Below are 23592 nucleotides of genomic sequence, written 5' to 3'. Positions count from 1 at the left end.
GAAAACTGCCGGTTGACATGTAGTCGGGATCCATGTTTGCTTGACCGCTGAGATCCATAGTAAAGCTTCATCTTCGGGAATTTTAAACAAGGAAACACCGGCTGTGTTTTTGTTGCTAAAGGCTAAAAGCTTCCCACCTCCATCTTTCTACTTTGACTTCTCCATTATTAATTGAACAAATTGCAAAAGATTCAGCAACACAGATGTCCAGAATACTGTGTAATTATGCGATTAAAGCAGACTACTTATAGCTTGGAACGGGCTGGAAAATAATGTCCGCTACAACCGGTGACGTGAAATGCACGCGTCATCATACCGCGACGTTTTCAACACGACACTTCGCGGGAAATTTTAAATTGCAATTTAGTAAACTAAAAAGGCCGTATTGGCATGTGTTGCAATGTTAATATTTCATCATTGATATATAAACTATCAGACTGCGTGGTCAGTAGTAGTGGGTTTCAGTAGGCCTTTAACCATGTGTGCTATGTGTTCATCTCCGCTACATAAGCTCCTCTTGGAGCAAGAGGAAAAACATCGATTTTACATTTTTTTTAATCGTCTGCAACAACATTTTTTTTATCTATCAATAAAATGGATGTATCGCCCAGGCCCACACTCACACGTCTTTTTTGTAGGTCCGCCTGTCACGATGAACCTCTCCTGCAACCGTCTTGCCCGGATCTCAACAAAGTCAACTTCACCCCGCATGGAGGCTCGGCTTTCTGTCCCGTCAGCCTCCTGAAGCCCCTGCTGCCCTCCATGGACCTTCTCTTCCGCGGCCTGTCCGTCTCCCCGGTCACAGGGTGCTCCGGTCAAGCATCTCCCACCAGGCAGCTTGGTCTGCAGTGAGGAGCAACGTGGAACCTGGATAACTTTCAACCTCCTGAACAGCCATGAGCGGAAGATTAATCGCTGTAATCGGATATTGGTCTCACCAGGAATCGCTACCTAAGGCTGTTGGACTTGTTGGAGGGGGAAAAAAAGACCAGTTTCATGAATATGAATACTAATAATGTTTTCATTTTGAATGCCTTAAATCCATCAAACACTCAAACATCATTACAATTGGTATTAATTTGCAAGTTGTGACATTCACACACTTCATTGATGGACAGCCTAACTATTTTGGGGTTTCATGTTTTTTAATGGCTACTTTTGTACGCTTTTTGAAAGATATTTTTTATCTCATAGGACAAAAAATCGATATTTTTTTCTTTTTTTTCTTTTTTTACTGTGCAGGGAGTGTACTAGCTTTATTTGCTCGAGAAGGGCCTTTTTCAAACCAAAAACAGTAAAAATGGAACATTTTAAAATTGGAGTTGAGTTGCACTGAGTTGATGTTTAATTTTAGAGGTACTCTTGTCTGTGCTTCTGTTTACGTTTTAAAGGGATGGCGCTCCAAATGTCATCGTATGCAGCTATACAGTGACAATAAAACCTTTCTATTTCACTTGTAGCGTTTGGATTACTTTTCCTTAGTTCTTTGTGTACCGTCCATTAAATTCTGAAAACAACCATACTTACCTAAACAAATGTTTTGTTAATGAAACGTAAACTAAACTAAATACATTTACCAACGACTCAGTTTTGTTCAAAGGCATAAAATAAATACCTACTGTAAAGTTAAGTCAAAGTTAAAGTACCAATGATTGTCACACACACTAGGTGTGGTGAAATTTGTCCTTTGCATTTGACCCATCCTCTTGTTCACCTCCTGGAAAGTGAGGGGAGCAGTGAGCTGCAGCGGTGGCCGTGTCCAGGAATCATTGTGGTGATTTAACCCCCAATTGCAAATATACTTTTGCAAAATGTTGATCCTCATTTGTTTCTTTCTTTTTTCAGTATAAATATTTTTAAAATTTATTTTATTAGAAAATCATTAAAAAAAAGCGAATTACGAGTATAACAACGGGTGTTTAGCATGTATACATCTGTTAAATATTCGATGTAAAGGTTATAAAGTATTGTCTCAGTTAGTTTAGCCTTTATTTGATGGGACAATGCACAGAAACATTAAGGTCAAAGACAGATTATAGCTAAATAGGTCATTTCCTTTTTCAGTCCCTGCATACCTAAATGAAAGAGATACAATAATCATGCAATAAAATTATAACAATAAAATTATACTATTATAAGATATAATCAAATTCAGAAAAGTCATTTCTTGTCCTTTCATTGACACATACCTAATATACAATACAACCAACCCTCATTTACATAATCACACATATTATTACAGTTTTTCATTTTATTTATTAGACCTTTATTTATAATATGCAACATTCACATACAATCAAGAAATAATGTTAATCAAAACAAGTACAGAAACAGTACAAATCAGCAAAAACTCAATAAAGTATAACTAAAATAGAATGCAATGTATATACTGTGTATATATATATATATATTTTATTTTATTTTATTTTATTTTTTATATATCCATCCATCCATTTTCTACTGCTTGTACCTTTCGGGGCCGTGGGTGGCGCTGGAGCTTATCTCAGCTGCATTCGGGCGGAAGAAGGTTTACAACCTGGACAAGTCGCCATCTCTTCACAGGGCCAACACAGATAAACAGACAACTTTCACACTCACATTCACACACTAGAACCAATTTAGTGTTGCCAATCAACCTATCCCCAGGTGCATGTTTTTAGAAGTGGGAGAAGGCCGGAGTACCCGGAGGGAACCCACGCAGTCACGGGGAGAACATGCAAACTCCACACAGAATAATCCCGAGCCAGGGATAGAACTCAGGACTACTCAGGACCTTCGTATTGTGAGACACATGCACTAACCCCTGTTCCACTGTGCTGCCCATATGTATGTATATATTTATATGTATGTACAGTGGGGCAAAAAAAGTATTTAGTCAGCCACCGATTGTGCAAGTTCTCCCACTTAAAATGATGACAGAGGTCTGTAATTTCCATCCTAAATACACTTCAACTGTGAGAGACAGAATGTGAGTTGAGTTTATACCAAAAAGTTCTATTTGGGTTTCATCTGACCACATGACATTCTCCCAATCCTCTGCTGTATCATCCATGTATCCATTTTGGTATAAACTCAACTCGTCGTGTTTGGAGGAAGAAGAATACTGAGTTGCATCCCAAGAACACCATACCTACTGTGAAGCATGGGGGGTGGAAACATCATGCGTTGGGGCTGTTTTTCTGCTAAGGGGACAGGACGATTGATCCGTGTTAAGGAAAGAATGAATGGGGCCATGTATCGTGAGATTTTGAGGCAAAACCTCCTTCCATCAGTGAGAGCTTTGAATGGTTGACCAAATACTTATTTTCCACCATAATTTACAAATACATTTTTTTAAATTCTTACAATGTGAATTCACATTCTGTCTCTCACAGTTGAAGTGTACCTATGATGAAAATTACAGACCTCTGTCATCATTTTAAAAGGGAGAACTTGCATAATCGGTGGCTGACTAAATACTTTTATATATATATATATATATATATATATATATATATATATATATATATATATATATATATATATATATATATATATATATATATAAGCGTGCAAGCATGTATGTAACAAAATGTAAAGCCATAGGCTCACACAAATTCTGTAAATAAATCAAATTTGGAACACAGCATCATAGTTTTCACATCTTTTAGGTTGTTAGCATAGTGTTGCAGTTGTTGTCCTATCAATTGAAAACGTGCGACTACTTTTTTTTTAAATACAAGCCCCGCCTTCTTCAAACCGTTTGATCATGTGATTGGCCAGGAGAATATTCGCTATAAGGTGTGGGCCAATAGATTTAACACACATACTACGACGACAAAAGCGACCGCGACGTTTTTGAGAAAGGACCTCTTTTTTTTTTAAGTAGCTGCTTTTTAACATCGCTACGATTAGGAAAAACTCATTAAACACTGTAAAATATGCGTAACGCTGACACAACCGTATTAAAGATAGATGAAATCGATGTATATAGAGAAAAAGAGGTCTCCTATTTCCGATAACATTTTGCGTCAGGCGAAACTATTTTCGAGGTCCTTTCATGAGAGCAGTTTCCCTGACGCGTCCAACTAAAACCTGCAATTACTGCACGAAAACAAACACACAAAAAAATTCAACACTTCGTTTCTACGGGCAGATGTCACGGATTTAGACTCTGGAAACAGGAACGAAGAATGACAAATAAACAATTAGTAGAAAGGACACATATTTTAAATTACCGCTCGCTGGCAAGTTAATTTGCATCGCCTCCCTTCCGGCCGGACGTAGAATTCGAGCACCCTCTCCGGGCTCAGCACGCCGGGATAGTGGAGCGGGACGTGGGCGTCAGAGGCCCCGGGAGCGCGGTGGTGTCCATTTCCATACCCGGACTGGTGGCAGACAGCATGGCTGCGGGGAAAGGAGCTGCCAAAGGCGCGTCGCTTTGGGACAACATGCGGTTACGGTTCGTCGTGTGTTTCCTGGGAGTCTTCGTGTGCTATTTTTATTACGGGATTCTACAAGAAACCATGTAAGCAACAAATGTTTCATGTTTTTGTTTTATAACGTATAAACTTCTCTTTTCTGAATACGTGTTATTTAACACTCCAGTGTGTATTTTAATATGACAATTCAAAGCGACTTCCTTAAAATAATAATATCAAATAAATATTGTTCCCATTTATTATTGCAAACATTAATACAACACTACCATTTCTTAGTGCTAAGTTTTTCACCAAGTACCATTATAAAAAACTTGGCTTTTAAAGTATCACCATATTGACCAACACTAAAATATCAATCAATCAATCAATGATTATTTTTATAACCTTGAATCACTAATGTCTCAAAGGGCTGCACAAACCACTACAACATCCTCGGTAGGGCCCACATAAGGGCAAGGAAAACTCACACCCAGTGGGACGTCGGTGACAATGATGACCATGAGAAACCTTGGAGAGGACCGCATATGTGGGCAACCCCCCACCCCCCTCTTCTAGAGCAGTGGTTATCAACCTTTTTTCAATGATGTACCCCCTGTGAACATTTTTTTTAATTCAAGTACCCCCTAATAAGAGCAAAGCATTTTTGGTTGAAAAAAAGAGATAGAGAAGTAAAATACAGCACTATGTCATCAGTGTCCAATTTATTAAATTGTATAACAGTGCAAAATATTGCTCATTTGTAGTAATCTTTCTTGAACTATTTGGAAAAAAGATATAAAAAATAACTAAAAACTTGTTGAAAAATAAACAAGTGTTTCAATTATAAATAAAGATTTCTACACATAGAAGTAATCATCAACTTAAAGTGCCCTCTTTGGGGATTGTAATAGAGATCCATCTGGATTCATGAATTTAATTCTAAACATTTCTTCACTAAAAAATAAATCTTTAACATCAACATTTATGGAACATGTCCACAACAAATCTAGCAGTCAAAACTGAATATTGTATTGTTTCATGTCTTTTCACAGTTTATGAACTTACATTCATATTTTTTTAAGTATCATTTATAAAGGATTTTTGAATTGTTGCTATTTTTAGAATATTTAAAAAAAATCTCACGTCCCCCTTGGCATACCTTCAAGTACCTCCAGGGGTACGCGTACCCCCATTTGAGAACCGATGCTCTAGGGCAGTGGTCCCCAACCACCTGGTACCGGGCCGCAGAATAATTTTTTATTGAAAAAAAAAATAAAAACATTTTTATTTTTTTATTTTTTATTAAATCAACATAAAAAACACAATATACACTTACAAATAGTGCACTAACCACAAAAAACTCAATTTTTCATGACAAAAACGTCCCTTTTTCATGACAAAGAAGAAAAGAAAAAGAAAAAGAAAAAACAAGGACACCCCCCCGGGCCGCGAGACAAATTATTAAGCGTTGACCGGTCCGCGGATACAAAAGGTTGGGGACCACTGCTCTAGGGGACCGAAAGCATTGGATGTCGAGCGGGTTTAACATGATACAGTAACATGGATCCAACACAGCCGAGAGAGTCCAGTCCAAAGTGGATCCAACACAGCAGCGAGAGTCCCGTTCACAGTGGAGCCAACAGGAAACCATCCCAAGCGGAGGCGGATCAGCAGCACAGAGATGTCCCCAGTCGATACACAGGCGAGCTGTCCATCCTGGGTCCCAACTCTGGACGAGCGGTCCATCCTGGGTCCCGACTCTGGACAGCCAGTACTTCATCCATGGCCACCGGACCGGACCCCCTCCACAAGGGAGAGGGGGACAGAGGAGAAAAAGAAAAGAAACGGCAGATCAACTGGTCTAAAAGGGGTTTATTTAAAGGCTAGAGTATACAAATGAGTTTTAAGATGAGACTTAAATGCTTCTACTGAGGTGGCATCTCAAACTGTTACCGGGAGGGCATTCCAGAGTACTGGAGCCCGAATGGAAAACGCTCTATAGCCCGCAGACTTTTTTTGGGCTCTGGGAATCACTAATAAGCCAGGGTCCTTTGAACGCAGATTTCTTGCCGGGACATACGGTACAATACAATCGGCAAGATAGGATGGAGCTGGACCATGTAGTATTTTATACATAAGTAGTAAAACCTTAAAGTCACATCTTAAGTGCACAGGAAGCCAGTGCAGGTGAGCCAGTACAGGCGTAATATGATCAAACTTTCTTGTTGTTATTAAAAGTCTAGCAGCCGCATTTTGTACCAACTGTAATCTTTTAATGCTAGACATAGAGAGACCCGAAAATAGTACGTTACAGTGATCGAGACGACACTTAACAAACGCGGGGATAATGATCTCAGCGTTGCTAGTGGACAAAATGGAGCGAAATATGACAATACGAAGCAACTTCCTTAAAATAATAATACCAATACGAAACTAATGTTCCCCTTTATTATTGCAATCATTAATATAACACTACCATTTCTTAGTGCTAAGTTCTCCACCAAGTACCACCTAAAAAAAACTTGGCTTTTAAAGTACCTCCATATTGATCAACATTAAAATACAGCAAGTAGCATAGTATGGCTAGGTGTTCATCAAACAAGACCGAAGTGTAATTTAACAAGTTTATTTAATGTTTTTGGCCACTGTAACCAGAGATGTCTGATAATGGCTTTTTTGCCGATATTCCGAGATTATCCAACTCTTAATTACCGATTCCGATATCAACCGATACCGATATACACAGTCGTGGAATTAACACATTATTATGCCTAATTTTGTTGTGATGCCCCGCTGGATGCATTCAACAATGTAACAAGGTTTTCTAAAATAAATCAACAGGTTATGGAAAAAAATGCCAACATGGCACTGCCATATTTATTATTGAAGTGCATTATTTTTTTTTAACATGCCTCAAAACAGCAGCTTGGAATTTGGGACATGCTCTCCCTGAGAGAGTATGAGGAGGTTGAGGTGGGCAGGGTTAGGGGGTTGCGGTGGAGTGTATATTGTAGCGTCCTGGAAGAGTTAGTGCCGCAAGGGATTCTGGGTATTTGTTCTGTTGTGTTACGGTGCGGATGTTTTCCCGAAATGTGTTTGTCATTCTTGTTTGGTGTGGGTTCACAGTGTGGCACATATTTGTAACAGTGTTAAAGTTGTTTTTACGGCCACTCTCAGTGTGACCTGTATGGCTGTTGGCCAATATGCCCCTCATTCAGTTGTGTGTGTGAAAAGCCGTAGATATCATGTGATTGGGCTGGCACGCAAAGGCAGTGCCTTTTAAAGCACATCCTCAATATTGTTGTCTGGGTGGAAATCGGGAGAAAATGGGGAGTGTTGGCAAGTATGACTGGGAGACGCAACTGCTCTGTACTTCTCCCTACATCCGTGTACCACTCCGTACAGCGGCGTTTTAAAAAGTCATAAATTTTACTTTTTGAAACCGATACCGATAATTTCCAATATTACATTTTAAAGCATTTATCGGGCGATAATATCGGCAGTCCGATGTTATCGGACATCTATAATTGTAACATTAGACTTCCTTTTTATTGTCATTCAAATTTGAAGTTTACAGATAACAACATAGTTCCGTTGCATTAGCTGGCTGTAGTGCAGGATAAAAGAGCAATCAGGTGCAGATATAATTAAATAGATTACTGTACAGATAAATATATTGCACTTTTGCATTTGCATCCACGTTCATGTATGTTATATTGTCTTTATATTCCAGCGAGTTCATCCATTTTTGGGGGAAATTGAATTATTATGATGCGTTCAAGAGTCTTATGGCCTGAGGGAAGAAGCTGTTACAGAACCTCTTGCTACACACAATGTGAACAGTAAAACTGTGTTGGACTATAGGAAAATAAAACACTGTACTTTAAGTAATTCCTGGACGTACCACAGTTTGAGACTCACTGGTCTTACTATTAACATTTATGGTACGTTTGGGACAAGTTTGGTGGAAGTTTTGACAAGGTGGGGCTAGTTATGAACAATTAAACGTTAGTAACATAAAAGCTATAAAGCGTTCATGAATGAAAAACTACGATCGTTAAAAACATTTGAGTCACAAACTTAGCACCATCGATTGGGACAAGTGTGAGGAGATTTTGACAAGGTGGGGCTCTGGTTATGAATAATAACACATTAAAACATAAATGCCACAGTAGACAAAAATATTTGTAGCGCAAATTAATGAAACATGTTAGGGGAGATTTTGACAAAAAAACAACATATAATTTATAAAACAATAACATAACTTTAATAGACAAACATTTTTTGAAGTACAAATGTTTGGGACACCTTTGGGGAGATTTTGCTGGTTGTCAATAATTAAACGTTAACATAATCGACAAAAAATGTTTGTAGCACAAATGTTTGTGGAGATTGTGACAAGACAGGGGGTCTAGTTATCAATAATATGTTAGTAGCATAAAAACTATGAAATATTAACATAAAACTATAGGAGTTAGACAAAAAATGTCTGTAGCACAAACAAATGGGTCAAGTTTGGGGAGATTTTGACAAGCCGGTTATGAAAAATAAAACGTTAATAACAAAGTATTTTGCAGCACAAATGAATGGCAGTGATTGTTTAATATTTGCAATGATAAGGGGGGTAACTTTGTTAAAATGACCTTGCATTTCTTCTTATTCTTCTTCTGTTGTCCTGTTTAAATAATATTAGTTTTATTGTGTCTACAAAACAAGGCTACTTTTTAGTGTGTATGTAACAGATGGGCTCACTCAGCTCAGATGGCTGATTTGTGGCAGTAGGAAGTCTTTGTCAGGCACTGTGAATAGTTTTGCATAATGTCAAAGTGGGCTGTGACACAGGTGGTATGTTGTAATGTTGCTGCCCTAGTCACAGGGATCATATCTGGTTTCTACCAGATGACGGGGACTTCCTCGCCCTCCTGCCTCTTTACATGCAAACAGGTTGTTTTAACGGCTCATGCTTTGTTCTTTAACGTAAACAAATTTATAGTCTGTTGAATTTAAATACATCAATGATCTAGGTTTTTGTCCATTAAATTCATGAACTCTTGTTATGATTTTCCACAGCACTCGAGGAGATTATGGCCAGGGAGACCAGAAGGAGAAGTTTAGATTCGCTCGGACGTTGGTGTTCATCCAGTGCGTCATCAATGCTCTCTTTGCAAGGATCTGTGAGTAATGACCTGGCGGGGCTTTTAAAGTTGACGTTTCTTTAAATCGATTAATCAATCTGCTGGTATATTTTCGTTTTGTATCTACCATATTTTCCGAACTGTAGGGCACACCCACAAAATTTTAGAGGGGGGGAAAAACCACATAAATTAGCCGCACCGGACTATAAGCCGCAGATATATACTTTGTGAAATGAGTTATTTACACAGAAAAAATGTGTAAATATGTATTTGCTGTACCTTAATTGTTTACAAACGGTGCCTGTAACATGGCAGTAAAACGGCCGGTCAAACAAAACAGAAGTCATCGTCATGGACCCACTAGCTGCGGAAGCTAGCTCTCCAATAAGATAAACAGACGTTTTGGTGAGTTTACTGAGAATTTTGTGGAACTGAAACAATACCAAAATAATACTCATGTAAGTTAATAATACTAAAACAGACTTGCTAGCTTCACTACGTTACGATAGCATGTACAAATGTGCATGAAAACACTCCTACAGCCATCACACACGGGACGGTTTAAGTATGAATTGCCATCCATCCATTTTCTGCCGTGTGTCCCTCTCGGGGTCACAGGGATGCTGGAGCCTACCCAAGTCTCCACCGCATTGATTTAGTTATATTGTGAAACTTAAAAACATTGCTTGGAGTGATGGATGAAGAATCTTTTCTAGCAGAAGCGCTATCGACCGTTTGACTTCCTGTGCAAGGCTTTAAAACAGGACATACATTTTCAACCCGCAACATCTGTAGTGAGTGAACTCGTCCAAAAGATGGCGCTGTAGCCCAAACAATAAGGCACCATTGCACTGTGTCTGCTAGGGTTTAATGAACACTATTGAACGCAAATGATTATGGCCGTTATTGAAGAAAAATCCATGAATTAGCTCCACAGTTTCATAAGCTGCAGGATTCAAAGTGTAGAAAAAAAGTACCCGTTTATAGTTCGGAAATTTCAGTCACTGTTTTTTCGTGTCATGGTAGGTCTGGGCGATATGGCCTTTTTTTAATATCTCGATATTTTTAGGCCATATCGCGATATACGATGCATATTACGATATTTTGCCTTGGCCTTGAATGAACACTTGATGCATATAATCACAGCAGTATGATGATTCTATGTGTCTCCATTAAAACATTCTTCTTCATACTGCATTCATGTATGCTACTTTTAAACTTTCATGCGGAGAGGGAAATTACAACTAAGTCAATTGACCAAGAGTGTATTTATTATAGTTATTAAGCAATGGCACAATCATTCATGTCATTTCCAACACAGAAAGTGCAAGATTGTCAAATACATGTTAAGTGTCTAATAAAAATGAGCTGCATAATAGGGAATCAAATAGTATTCGTCCTTCACTATGTGGTAGGTTTCTACGGACATTGTGAAATTCTCTTCATTCTCTAGCGAGTTGACTTTTCAAATGATGCTACATATTAGCAGTAATGCTACTTTTTATAGCAACGCTTTTGCCCCACACTTGACAAATTACGGTTGTCTGTTCGACATATTCCCACTTGAAGCCGAACCACCGCCAGACGATGGACCCTCTGCTGTTTTTTATTTGGAATTAGGTCTTCCTTCCTTCATTTGTTACCAGATCCGCACCTTCTTTCTCTCGTACAGCTACGTTAGCATCACAGCTAACGTTACCCATGTTGCAACCTCTCTGGGCGAGGACGTATCATGTTTGTCCTTTGTTTTCGAAGATGACCAGGTGACTTCACGTTGATTTGTGTGTGCGAAGAGGGCTGATGAGGCCAATCCTAGCACGGAATGACCGGCTGCAGTGAAGGCAGCTTATGGCTGAGGGGTGGCTGGCTGAGAGGGAGGAACAGTCCCTGGTCTTGCGGAGCTGTCGCTTCTGTTCAGCTTCATGGATGCGTTTTTTCTCAAAGTCTGCTACACCATGCAAGACTGCAGAGCGCCAGTTTGAACGGTGTTGGGCATCGGCTTCCCAGGTCTCTGGGTCCAGACCACAGCCCTTGAGACTGGTCTTTAGGGTGTCCTTAAAGCGTTTCCACTGTCCGCCGCGTCAGCGCTTTCCATGGCCAGCCCATCTCAGCTGGGAACGCTTGAGGATGGCATAGATGCTCTTCATCTCTGCCCTGTGGAGGACCTCAGTGTCTGGGATCTTGTCCTGCCACCTGATGTTGAGCAGCCTCCTGAGGGATCTCATGTGGAAGGTGTTGAGTTGTTTAGCATGCCGGCTGTATAAAGTCCAGGTCTCACTGGCATACAGCAGGGCGGGTTTGTCTTTGTGCGATCTAGAAAATGACTACATCGTAATATTCGAGTATACGTTCTCACGCATTTGCTTTTAGCTGCGGGCATTAAACTACAGGCTCTTCCCACTCCTTCTCGTCTCTACGTTACGTTACGCTACGTTAGCATCACAGCTAACGTTACCCATGTTGCTACCTCTCTGGGCGAGGGTGTATACGTATGTGAAGTATGACGTGACAGTGTGTGACGTGTGTAAGAATGTGCGCCTGCTTGTCTGTGAGAAGGAGAGACGAGAAGGAGTGGGAAGAGCCTGTAGTGTAATGCCCGCTGCTAAAAGCGAATGCGTGAGAACGTATAATCCAATATTACAATATAGTCATTTTCTAGATCGAACAGAGACAAACCCGCGATATATCGTGTATATCGATAAATCTCCCAGTCCTATGTCATGGTACAACATATTTTACGGATGATTTACCCAAACAATTTTCTTGTGTGTAGAAACTTTAAATACATGTTGTTTAGTCTGGGATACCAAAGAAAATACTAAAAAAGTTGTTATACTCCCTCCGCCATCCTGGGGAAGCAGCCTTGATGCCAGATCCTCGTGCATTACAGTGTGCTGCAGTGAAAAATATTGGTCTTTAAATATACAAAAAAAGTTTCTAGTGCATTTTTATTCGATATTACAAATTACAAGATGGCGTCGCCTTCACACCCCAACATTGTTTTACCAAACATAGTGATAAATCCTGAATTATAATCTTGATTTAAATATTGATTCAAATAATAAAAAAAGTTATTTTGCCCATAATCGTGCAGTTCTATGTGTAATATACTATTTATCAAAATGGACAAAATGTACAGTTATGTCTTATGTTTATGATTGCCATCTTGCAAAATTTTCACATTTATTTTTTTCAATTCATAGTATTATTTAGTTTCTACCATATAACTTTGTTCATAATACTTGTGTTGCTTTCATATGCATCTTCAATTTTCTACTTGAGCTACATATATACATATTGAATGTGTTGTTTAAGTTTTTTTTTAAATGAAACTTGATTAAAAGATTTCAGTAGAAGTAGTTATTGGAAAGTTTGAGCACATATAAAATTATTGTGATAATGATGATCACCGTGATCATTATTGTAACAATAACCATGATAAGAAATTTTTATACCGTCACATCCCTCCTCTCATCACTGATAAAAAAACAACTAAAAATGCTCCAATGAGGCAAAACTATATGTGCTGTGGTGTGATGATAACAAAACTTGTAAGGTGACTTATTTTCCGCCATGGAAGCGAGAATTAGTGTCTCGCACTTTAGGGGAGCGTTAGCCCCGAGCTCGCTAGCAAGGTTGCTACATTGCGTTCAGGACGTCATCGTTTGCTTGTTGCAATAACATTTGCAGGGCAAAATGGCGATACAACGATAGTATTGAAAAAATGTATATAATTTGTATCGCGCAATCTTAGTACGTATCTCAGTTTTGGGTACGATAACGCCTGGATTAAGCTGCTGCATATAGTGACTTTAATTGTGCATTTCCCTGAACCGTTTGTCAAATTCCAAAGTGTACAATTTGAGTGTAAACGTACTTTTTTAGTTTGACTGTAACCCAGGTCTGCCTTCTCTTGGTCACCAGTGATCCAGTTTTTTGAGGGATCCAAGCCGGACTCCACCAGGAGTTGGCTGTACGGCCTGTGCTCCCTCTCCTACCTGGGAGCCATGGTGTCCAGTAACTCTGCCCTCCAGTATGTCAATTACCCCACACAGGTGAGCCTCACCTGTGACGCCAAGCAAATACAGTCGTGCCTTGCTTGCTGCCGTTAATTACCGGATCCAGACATGACCACAAAATTTACATTTTTGCAAAGTAGGAGTTATAAATCAAATATTTTCATAGTTCTTGAACATTATTAGAGCGCTCTTGCCATGAAATAACACCATAAAGTCAGTACTCTGAAGCATGGATGTATTATGAAACACAAAGAAAGATACTATTACTGTGTTTTCTGTGTGTATAGGTTAAAGAAAAAAAAACATGTGACTGATACAGCTTCTGTGTCATTTGACTGAAGCACTAATTGTGTCTTTCAAGAAGCGTTTATTTTGGCTGTTTTTCACTGAAAGTAGTCTGAGAAGGGCCTTTTTTTTACATTGGTTTTTATCGCCATCATTGATCGAATTGGAACTAAGAAAAACAAAAATGTTATTCATATATATTGCATGTTCTCCCTGTGAATGCGTGGGTTCCCTCCGGGTACTCCGGCTTCCTCCCACTTCCAAAAACATGCACCTGAGGATAGGTTGATTGGCAACACTAAATTTGCCCTAGTGTGTGAATGTGAGTGCGAATGTTGTCTGTCTATCTGTGTTGGCCCTGCGATGAGGTGGCGACTTGTCCAGGGTGTACCCCGCCTTCCGCCCGATTGTAGCTGAGATAGGCGCCAGCGCCCCTCGCGACCCCAGAAAGGGAATAAGTGGTAGAAAATGGATGGATATATATTTCTTTAATTATTATATTTTGCTTTTTTTGTTTATTTTTATTTTTTTAATTAATTTGTTTTATTTTTCTAAATTAATAAAAAAAAATGTAATCCAAAGTGCGGGAAAATTTTAGATAGGGTATATGTTCTTATTTTCCTATTCACTAATCAGAGTTGCACATTTCATATTCCTCTCTGCACAGCTATTTAAAAAAAATAAACCATCAATACGAAGGTCCTGCAGTCCTGGGTTCAATCCCAAGCTCGGGATCTTTCTGTGTGGAGTTTGCATGTCCTCCCCGTGAATGCGTGGGTTCCCTCCGGGTACTCCGGCTTCCTCCCACTTCCAAAGACATGCACCTGGGGATTGGTTGATTGGCAACACTAAATTGGCCCTATTGTGTGAATGTGAGTGTGAATATTGTCTGTCTATCTGTGTTGGCCCTGCGATGAGGTGGCGACTTGTCCAGGGTGTACCCCGCCTTCCGCCCGATTGTAGCTGAGATAGGCGCCAGCGCCCCCCGCGACCCCAAAAGGGAATAAGCGGTAGAAAATGGATGGATGGATGTGTTAACTCCATCCATTTTCTACCGCTTATTCCCCTTTGGGGTAGCAGGGGGCACTGGTGCCTATCTCAGCTACAATCGGGCGGAAGGCAGAGTACTATGTGTTAACTATTGATTTTAAATTACAGATCAAATGTAGTGACTTTTTTAATCCAGCTGATGGTGCTGCTATCAAACACCAAAACGTATCAGCGCAGTGAGTGTGCCAGGCTCTCACTTGGGCATTATTTTTCTCATCATTACTGTCGAAAAAAGAGCAACTTGGGAGGTAACGATAAAAGATAGTAATGATAACCGTAGTGAAACTTGCGACGGTTAGTATTACCATTTGAAATGATTTTATGTTAAAACTGATTGATAACTGCACTTTGATAAACTCATCGACTGACTGGCACGAGCTAACAGGCATAAATCCTAACGTGAAAACAAGAGGCATTAACGTCTTTAGCGATTAGGAAAAAACATACCCTAATCCAAACTTATATAAACACATTACAGTCTGAGCTACTAAAATATTAAATTGTGCTCATTGAACCTACAAGCTGTACTTTCTTAGAACAGAGTGATCGTTCTGAACTCCGAGGAATACAAGACGCAGGTGTTTTTACGGTGCGTTCACGGACCACTGAACAGAGTATGATGCCAGAATGCCCGCCAGAACAATGAAGCATGAGAAACACAAAACATGCAAAAAAGTATATTTTCTAACGGTGCCTATTCATTTTAGTTTATAAAAAAAAAAACTTGGTCAAATAATTTCAATGTGTGTATTAGTACTTTTGGAGCACATTCAACAATACCGTGATAATAATGATATTCTGATCATTTTTAACACACATAAAATGTAAATTTAAAATGTTTACATTGTTTCAAGCATATGTACAATACAACACAATACCTTTTATATGTGTTTTTTAAGTTTATTTAGACATTTGTATGCTTGAAAATGCTTAATTTAAGCCAAGAAATATGTCAAATTTGCTTACATCTGCATACATGACAAATAAAAGGCTGTAATAAAATGCCAAACAGCGAGGAGGATATGATTTTTGAATAAAACTTTTTTACCTTCTATTCCACTTTTTTGACAGGCTTTTATCTTGCTTCATGTTTTTTTAATTTTCTTAATTCCTTCTTTAATGTTTTATTTACCTTATTTTACCTTCTATTGACCTTCTTTTATCGTTTACTTACTTTTTATTTAATTAATTTCCTTCTATATTCTTTTTTACATTTTGTCTTCATTTACCTTTTATTTAATTTTTTACCTACTATTGACCTTTTTTTTTAAACATTTCATTCGCCTTCTATTAAACTTTATAAACTTTCTATTATTTGTTTTACCTTTTATTTACCTATTTTTTTTAACCTTTTTTTCACTCTTATTTATCTTCTATGTAACCTACTTCTCCTTCTATATTCTTTGTTTTATCTATTAGTTACCTTTTATTTAACTTGTACTTTTTTAACCTATTTTTTTCTTTTATTTACCTCCTCTATCTCATTTTATCTTATTTTACCTTTTACTTATTTTCTTTTAACTTTCAGTGTTTTTCCTTTTATTTAGCGTATTTTACCTTCTATTTAATTTGCCCTTTTACTTACTTTTCTTGCCTTCTGTATTCCTTCTTTTACCTTTTTATTTACTTCTTTTGCCTCTTATATTCTTTCTTTAGCCTTTTTTTAACCTTCCTTTACCTTTTTATTTACATATTTTAGCTTATATATTCCTTCTTTTACTTTTGATGTACTTATTTTACCTTCTATATGCTTTCTTTCACCTTTTACTTACTTATTTTACATCTTAATTACTCATTTGACCTTTGTTTGCATTCCGTCACCTTTTTGTTTACCTTGTTTTGCCTTTTGTATTCCTTCTTATACCTTTTTAGTGACTTTTTTTAACCTTTTATCATGTATTTACTTATTTTACGTTCTATATTCCTTCTTTTATTTTTTATTTACGTCTCTTACTTTCTATATACCTCCTATATTCTTTATTGTACCTTGTTTACCTTTTATTTGTCTCTTACTTTCTATATCCCTTATTTTACCTTATTTATTCCTTCTTTTACATTTTATAACCTTATTTTATCTTTTACCTAAATTCCTTTTTTTTTTACCTTTATTGAACTTTCATTTACCTTTTTTGTTTTGCATACTTTTACCTTTAACTTTTATTGCCTTCTATTTACCTTATTCTATCTTTTGTTTGTCTTACCTTCTTTTTGACACCATTTACCTTCTATTCAACTTGTTTTACCTTATTTTATGCGGTACAGATTCTATAAATTTTTATTTTGATATAAATAAAGACTTTTTCGAATCAAATTAATTGAATTCCTCGATTAATGGTTGCAGCCCACAACATATTTAACAAACAGGCAATGTAGTGAAGTCATAATATCGAGGCACAAAATGACGAGGGACGACTGTACATCGTGCAAATTGAGTAGATTGTTCTTAAAGCAACACTTCTTTCCTGAACAGGTGCTGGGGAAGTCCTGCAAACCCATTCCAGGTGACGTGACCTTCATGTTTAAGCATCACATGAATTGTCTGTCCCGTTTATGTCGATCACCGCTTACGTCAGTCAGCCAGTCAGCGGAGCGTCGATATAAACGGGTTGCAGACTTCTGACGCAACACACTCATTGTGTGTCTCCTATTATTGCGCTAATGTGCCCGCCAAATAACTGATGTTGTGTCGCCATAGTGATGATCCTGGGCGTGAGCATCTTAAGGAAGAGGTACCCGTTGGCCAAGTACTTGTGCGTGCTGCTGATTGTGAGCGGCGTGGCGCTCTTCCTCTACAAACCCAACAAGAGCTCGGGGGTCGCAGCCGACCACATTTTTGGCATCGGGGAGATTCTTTTGGTGAGTATTTGAAGGTTTTGCACATAATTGTTTGTGTTTATACGCGCGTTTCATGTCATCCTGCTAGCTGGTCTCTCTGACGCTTGACGGCTTGACTGGCGTGGCCCAGGACCACATGAGGTCTCGCTTTCAAACCAGCGCCAACCATATGATGCTCAACATCAACTTATGGTCCACTATGGTGCTGGGACTGGGTGAGTCCCACCGTGTTGGTCTTGTCATATATCTGGAAGTCATACGTGATAAACATATGTGACAAAAACATTTGTGCTGCCATTTTACACTGCAGTGTGTGCGGCATCAATTCCACCATTTTTTACCACCTCCAAACCAGATACATTGTGTAATACCAGCAATTTTATGTTTAGTTAAAATAACAAACCTACTTTACTGTCTTTTGAACTTCTTTGAAGTTTATAGCAGTGGTGTCCCAAGTGTGACTAGGGGGGCATTTGTGGCCCGTAGCTTGTTTTTTATTGGCCTAAGACACATTCTACAGATAAAATACACGTTTTTGATTAGAAAACAAAAAACAAACAAAGTAAAAATAGAACCAGACCAATTTTCCCCAAACATGGGGAACATTTTAATTTCAATATATATTTTTAGCACCAAATAGTGCTGTATTTTTTTTATTTAAAGTATGTGTATACTACATTGAAATAAGTACAGTACAGAAGCCATGCCTAAAGCGAGCAAACAAAAAAAAAAGGAAAACAATGTGTGCTATTGTGTGCTTAGCTGTTGCGTAGCTGCTCACTGCTCGTAACCTACGGTGTGTATCTTGTAAATGACTTCACTTAGATAGAATAATTTTCTTTATTCAAATTTCGATATATGTTTTTAGCACCAAATTGTGCTGTATTTTCTATTTGAAGTATGTGTATACTACACTGAAATAAGTACAGTACAGAAGCCATGCCTAAAACAAACAAAAACAAAGGAAAAATGGAACCAGATACATTTTCCCCAAAGATGGGACCTGAAAAGCAAAATAGCTGTTGACCTGTGCATCTTCTACATTGTGTTTGATAACACATTTTTGCAAGATATGGTAACATTTTGAGTGTGCTAAAGCCCTGGTGTTGTACTGATACTAATGTAGAAATACAATAATAAGAAGAATTGATTAAACTGCCTTGTTTTGGGTTTTTGTCACGTTTTGGTGTATATATGGATGCAGAGATGGCAGGCAAGGGCAGACAAGAAGCCCTCTTTATTAGGGAAATGCAGGTAACACAAAAACAAAGATAGCAGGAAAACAGACGTATAAAGCGCAAAGCAAGCAAATGTACATTGTTGAGGTACAAAGCAAAATGATCCAGTCCTGAAAAGCATCCTGATTGGCAACCATGAACAGGTGTTCCCTGATTGCTAATCAGGGACAGGTGGCGAAGCCAGCGTTAAGACCTTAGGAGTGGTAGCATATGGAGGCAATCAGGAAGTGGAATGAAAATAAAGATCGCTGGACAGGTAAAACATTTTAAACTTGAAATATTGTCTTTATTAGAAGTGCATGTGTCCCATTAAAACCTGTACGCTTCCGATTTGATACCGATGTTGGAGCTTTGCATATTTTTCTGATACAATATTAGCTGGCAGGAATCATCCATACTTTTATTTTATTGAGTGGAATGTTAGAAAAGGTTTGATCAAGTGAAATGAGTCAAACAGAGAACAATGGTAGGTATAAAAAACATTAACATTTTTATAATTGACTGTTTGGTTAAAGACTTATGCTGTCTTTAAGTTGAGTGGGAATTGTTCTACTGGCGACATTTAGTGTTTACAGTATGTCATGAAGTTAAGCACATGACTTACTGATTTGAATGATGCGGGGCATGTTTGTTACTGAATATTTTTAAAGTAATATTTGTAAGTAATATGCAATTATTTAATACTTGTTAATATTGACAAATGACCTGTTTTACATTGCAATAATGTTCAATGGTTATTACGTACCTATAGCTTGTGTGCTATTGTGTGCTGAGCTGTTGCGCAGCTGCTTGCTGCTATTAACCGACGGTGTGCACCCTGTTGTAAACAACTTCACTAAAATACAATTTTCTTCATTCAATTTTCAATATACATTTTTATTTGAAGTATCTGTATACTACATTGAAATGAGTACAGTACAGTCGCCATGCCTAATACTTAGTATTTACCTGATTTAAAATATCAATTTCTTTCCAAACATAGCAGTTTTTCCTGTTTTTTTAACAACAAAACACGCAATACTTTAAGCTACATTGTCTTGTTATTACAGTTTTTCACAATAAGTGTTCCCAAAACTATATATTATGTTTCTTTTTACTGATATTTGTTTCAAGTCTTTTGTTTTGTATATATATATATATATATATATATATATATGGAAGAGGTTTTGTCTTCCAAAGGATATATGTTTTCCACTATTGTTATATTGGCTGCATTGTATTTTGCAGTATAAATTTTAGGACACATTGCCAATCCATCTAATGGCCACTTGGTGGCGCCATAGATGCGTTAGTGATATTCTCAGCCCATCGGGCTGATTGGGAACACTAAATTGTCCCAAGTGTGTGAATGCAAGTGTGAATGTTGTTTGTCTATCCGTGTTGTCCCTGTGAGGAGGTGGTGACATGTCCAGATAGACAGTTGTGCTGCTTATATCTATAGCAGGGGTGTCCAAACTTGTTCTACTGAACGTCGCACACTGACTGTTTAAAGCATTCAGGGGCCACTTGGATATGTTTTATTTTCAAAACCAATACAATATATGGATTTTGTTTTTACCTTTACGGCTCCCGTCAAGTTTGGTTCCGGGTACCCGTAAGGGTTTCAGTCATATATACAGTATGTTGACAATAATATATATATATATATATATATATATATATATATATATATATATATATATATATATATATATATACACACACACAATGCCCCCCCCCCCCCCCCCCCAATTTTTTGGGGTAAATAAATATATATATGTATGTATATATATATATATATATTAGTGGAATACTTGATGTGAAAAATTTTAACCTTAAATAGGTTAATTCATAACATTCATTTTATTTCATTTTTTTTTTTTTTTTTTACAATGACTGTTTAAAAAAAATATTCCCACTAAATTCTTGGGGATACAAGAGTGCCCCACTCATACAAAAGTGTTTAAAATAAGTCATACTTTTATTTTTTTTTACTTTCAAAACTTAAGTCTCGAGATGAACTTCAGAACTATTTGCCAATTATACATATATATATTTTTTTCTGTTTTCTGTAATTTTTTTGTTTTTGGGTTAAGAAAATTTGTTTAAGAAAACTGTTGTATGGCAAACACACAAAACATGCAATATTTTTCTCAAAATATTTCAAAGTGGAATATTATATGGAAAAAGTATTTGAGGCCTTGAATAGTTTAATAATTCCTAACACATTGATTTTGATGAATGGTAGCTTTGTGTTTGTAGAGTCAACATTGCAACATTTTCTTGTTACATGTCATCTCTTTGCTCTTTCATTTCACCTTTAAATTTTTATTTAAAAAAAAAAAGTTTTTTAAGAACGTGCTGAAGGCCGCACTTTGGACACCTCTGATCTACAACCTGTGTTTTAGAAACTTTTCCCGCAAGAGTTGTGTACAGAAAAATAAAATATCCGAAAATACGTCAATTTATGTTGCGCATTCTAACTTTTTTATTTTCCATCCATCCATCCATTTTCTACCGCTTATTCCCTTTGGGGTCGCGGGGGGCGCTGGTGCCTATCTCAGCTACAATCGGGCGGAAGGCGGTGTACACCCTGGACAAGTCTCCACCTCATCGCAGGGCCAACACAGATAGACAGACAACATTCACACGCTAGGGCCAATTTAGTGTTGCCAATCAACCTATCCCCAGGTGCATGTCTTTGGAAGTGGGAGGAAGCCGGAGTACCCGGAGGGAACCCACGCAGTCACGGGGAGAACATGCAATTTCCACACAGAAAGATCCCAAGCCTGGGATTGAAACCAGGACTACTCAGGACCTTCGTATTGTGAGGCAAACTGACAAAACACATTGAATCTAGTCATATATGTAATTAATAATGAGTTAACTAAATTTGTACGATATAAAAAAAGGCCAATAAAATTCAAGCTGCAGACTGGAATTGGCTTCAAGGCTGCGCTTTGGACAGCCCATCAGTGTTTGATGCTTCCGTACTTGACGGTCTACTATCCTCATAAGTGCACGCTCAGATTTGAAGGTGTTTAACTGAATGAATCCTTAATAGAAGATTAAAGCAATTGAATGTACATGACACCATGTTTTGTGCTTGCAGTGGTGTTGTGTACAGGCGAGGTGTGGGAGTTCCTGAGTTTCACCGAACGCCACCCGAGCATCTTGTACAACATCCTTCTCTTCGGGCTGACCAGCGCCTTGGGCCAAGTGAGCGTGTATACAACTATGAAGATCGAATAGGGCAATTATCCTTTTATTATCCCCCACTTCCTGTTGCAATCAGACCTTCATCTTCATGACTGTGGTGAACTTCGGCCCGCTGACCTGCTCCATCGTCACGACCACGCGGAAATTCTTCACCATCCTGGGCTCCGTCCTTCTTTTCGGAAACCTGATGAGCGGCATGCAGTGGTTCGGAACAGTCCTGGTGTTTCTCGGTGAGACCTCAGGCCTTTTTTCTTTGAACTTTGCTCCCTCATCACTTCTCTCGCTTTGTCTGCCTTCAGGTCTGGGATTGGATGCAAAATTTGGCAAAGGCCCCAAGAAGCCACATTAACAACACACAGCAGGAGACACGAACACCATCACCGCAGTGCAGATGGAAAGCATCTGAAGCCAGTACCTTAATTACAGTACAGCCTCTCGGGACTGTAGGCTGCAACTTCAATTACCTCGTTTTTAACGAAAACCAAGAACATCCTTGTCAGTCATGTTCAGTTCCAACATTTAATGGAATCTTAACTTCACTGAACATCATCATGTTTACACATGTCTGCATTTTATTTCACAATCCGGCCATAAAGGACAAAAAAAAAAATCCCAGCATTTGAGTTGAATACTCACCTGAGTGACACCATGTTGTTTGAAAATGTCTTATTATATCTTGTAGTGTATTTCTTGGCATTTATAAAATATACAATACAATAGGTATAAATATTTTTGTTGAAGGTTTTTAAATTTTATTCCAACACCTTGCATTAAAAGTAAATTTTCTTCACTTTCTTCTATAAAGTTGACAGAAAACCGGAAATTAACATATTGCTCCATTAAACAGCACAACAAACCAATGACATTGGCTAAAAATATGCTGTGTCCTAAAAAAATTTTTTTACTTTTCCGTTACTTATATGTAAATGGGACTATTTTTTTCATAAAGCCTGAGGTTTAGGATTTGTATGGAGGTTATGTTGTGTCTTTATTACAAAAGGTTTTTTTGGACATTGAATTTATTATAAACTACTTTTTTTTTTTTTTTTAGTCAATATATGCTGACAATTTCAGTGAATAAAAATGAGCAACATTTGTTTGTTTAGAAATCGGATTTTTCAAATTTTATATTTTAAATCCATTGCGTAAAAATTCAGTGCTTTAAAATAAAATAAACTCAACACTACAGTATGGAAATGGTCTTTATAGCAAAATCTTTTTTTTTTTAATACTGAATTTCTTTAAATGCCTTTTATTCAATAGAAAATCGTGAGCAAAATGTGTGTAAAATAGTGTTTTAAATTTCAGAATAAAAAAATCAGTATAAAAACTCATAAAGAACTTCAGTGCAGAAATATTCTTTGTTTGCAATTTCAAACCATAAATTAAATAAAGTTAACTGAAATTAGGATTTAATGAAATTGTCAGCATA

At 37.7% G+C, this 23592-nt stretch overlaps 2 protein-coding genes across 5 annotated transcripts in view; both read left to right on the top strand.

Moving 5' to 3' along the window:
- The window catches only part of fam117aa (family with sequence similarity 117 member Aa), a 43224-nt gene extending 41771 nt beyond the window's left edge, over window positions 1-1453 (top strand). For all 3 annotated transcript variants that reach the window (XM_061905509.1, XM_061905508.1, XM_061905510.1), the window contains one exon: window positions 639-1453. In XM_061905509.1, coding sequence (XP_061761493.1) covers window positions 639-852 — 214 coding nt within the window. In that variant the 3' untranslated portion in view covers window positions 853-1453. The remainder of the gene's footprint in view (window positions 1-638) is intronic.
- A 2414-nt stretch (window positions 1454-3867) lies between these two features.
- Window positions 3868-22889, top strand: slc35b1 (solute carrier family 35 member B1). 2 transcript variants are annotated; one of them, XM_061905505.1, is made up of 9 exons: window positions 3868-4507; window positions 9471-9574; window positions 13460-13590; window positions 17360-17390; window positions 17585-17745; window positions 17813-17939; window positions 22054-22160; window positions 22237-22390; window positions 22460-22889. In XM_061905505.1, the coding sequence occupies exons 1-9, from the start codon at window positions 4383-4385 to the stop codon at window positions 22507-22509; spliced, it is 990 nt and encodes a 329-aa protein (XP_061761489.1). In that variant the 5' UTR covers window positions 3868-4382; the 3' UTR covers window positions 22510-22889. The 2 variants fall into 2 exon arrangements, with proteins under 2 accessions (XP_061761489.1, XP_061761490.1); XM_061905506.1 differs by lacking the exon at window positions 3868-4507 and adding an exon at window positions 9346-9377.
- The last annotated feature ends 703 nt before the right edge of the window (window positions 22890-23592 follow it).

The sequence above is a fragment of the Nerophis ophidion genome, linkage group LG07 (genome assembly GCF_033978795.1).
Source record: "Nerophis ophidion isolate RoL-2023_Sa linkage group LG07, RoL_Noph_v1.0, whole genome shotgun sequence".
Lineage (NCBI taxonomy): Eukaryota > Metazoa > Chordata > Actinopteri > Syngnathiformes > Syngnathidae > Nerophis > Nerophis ophidion.
Note: the sequence above shows the minus strand (reverse complement) of the source record. Positions and strands in the feature narration are given on the sequence as shown.

Bases quoted from the DNA above. Each gene is read 5' to 3' on its own strand.
- slc35b1 (XM_061905505.1), top strand. From the start codon at position 4,383: ATGGCTGCGGGGAAAGGAGCTGCCAAAGGCGCGTCGCTTTGGGACAAC. The intron at 9,575-13,459 runs GTGAGTAATGAC...CTTGGTCACCAG, and splicing joins TGCTCTCTTTGCAAGGATCT to TGATCCAGTTTTTTGAGGGA. The intron at 13,591-17,359 runs GTGAGCCTCACC...TTTCCTGAACAG, and splicing joins ATGTCAATTACCCCACACAG to GTGCTGGGGAAGTCCTGCAA.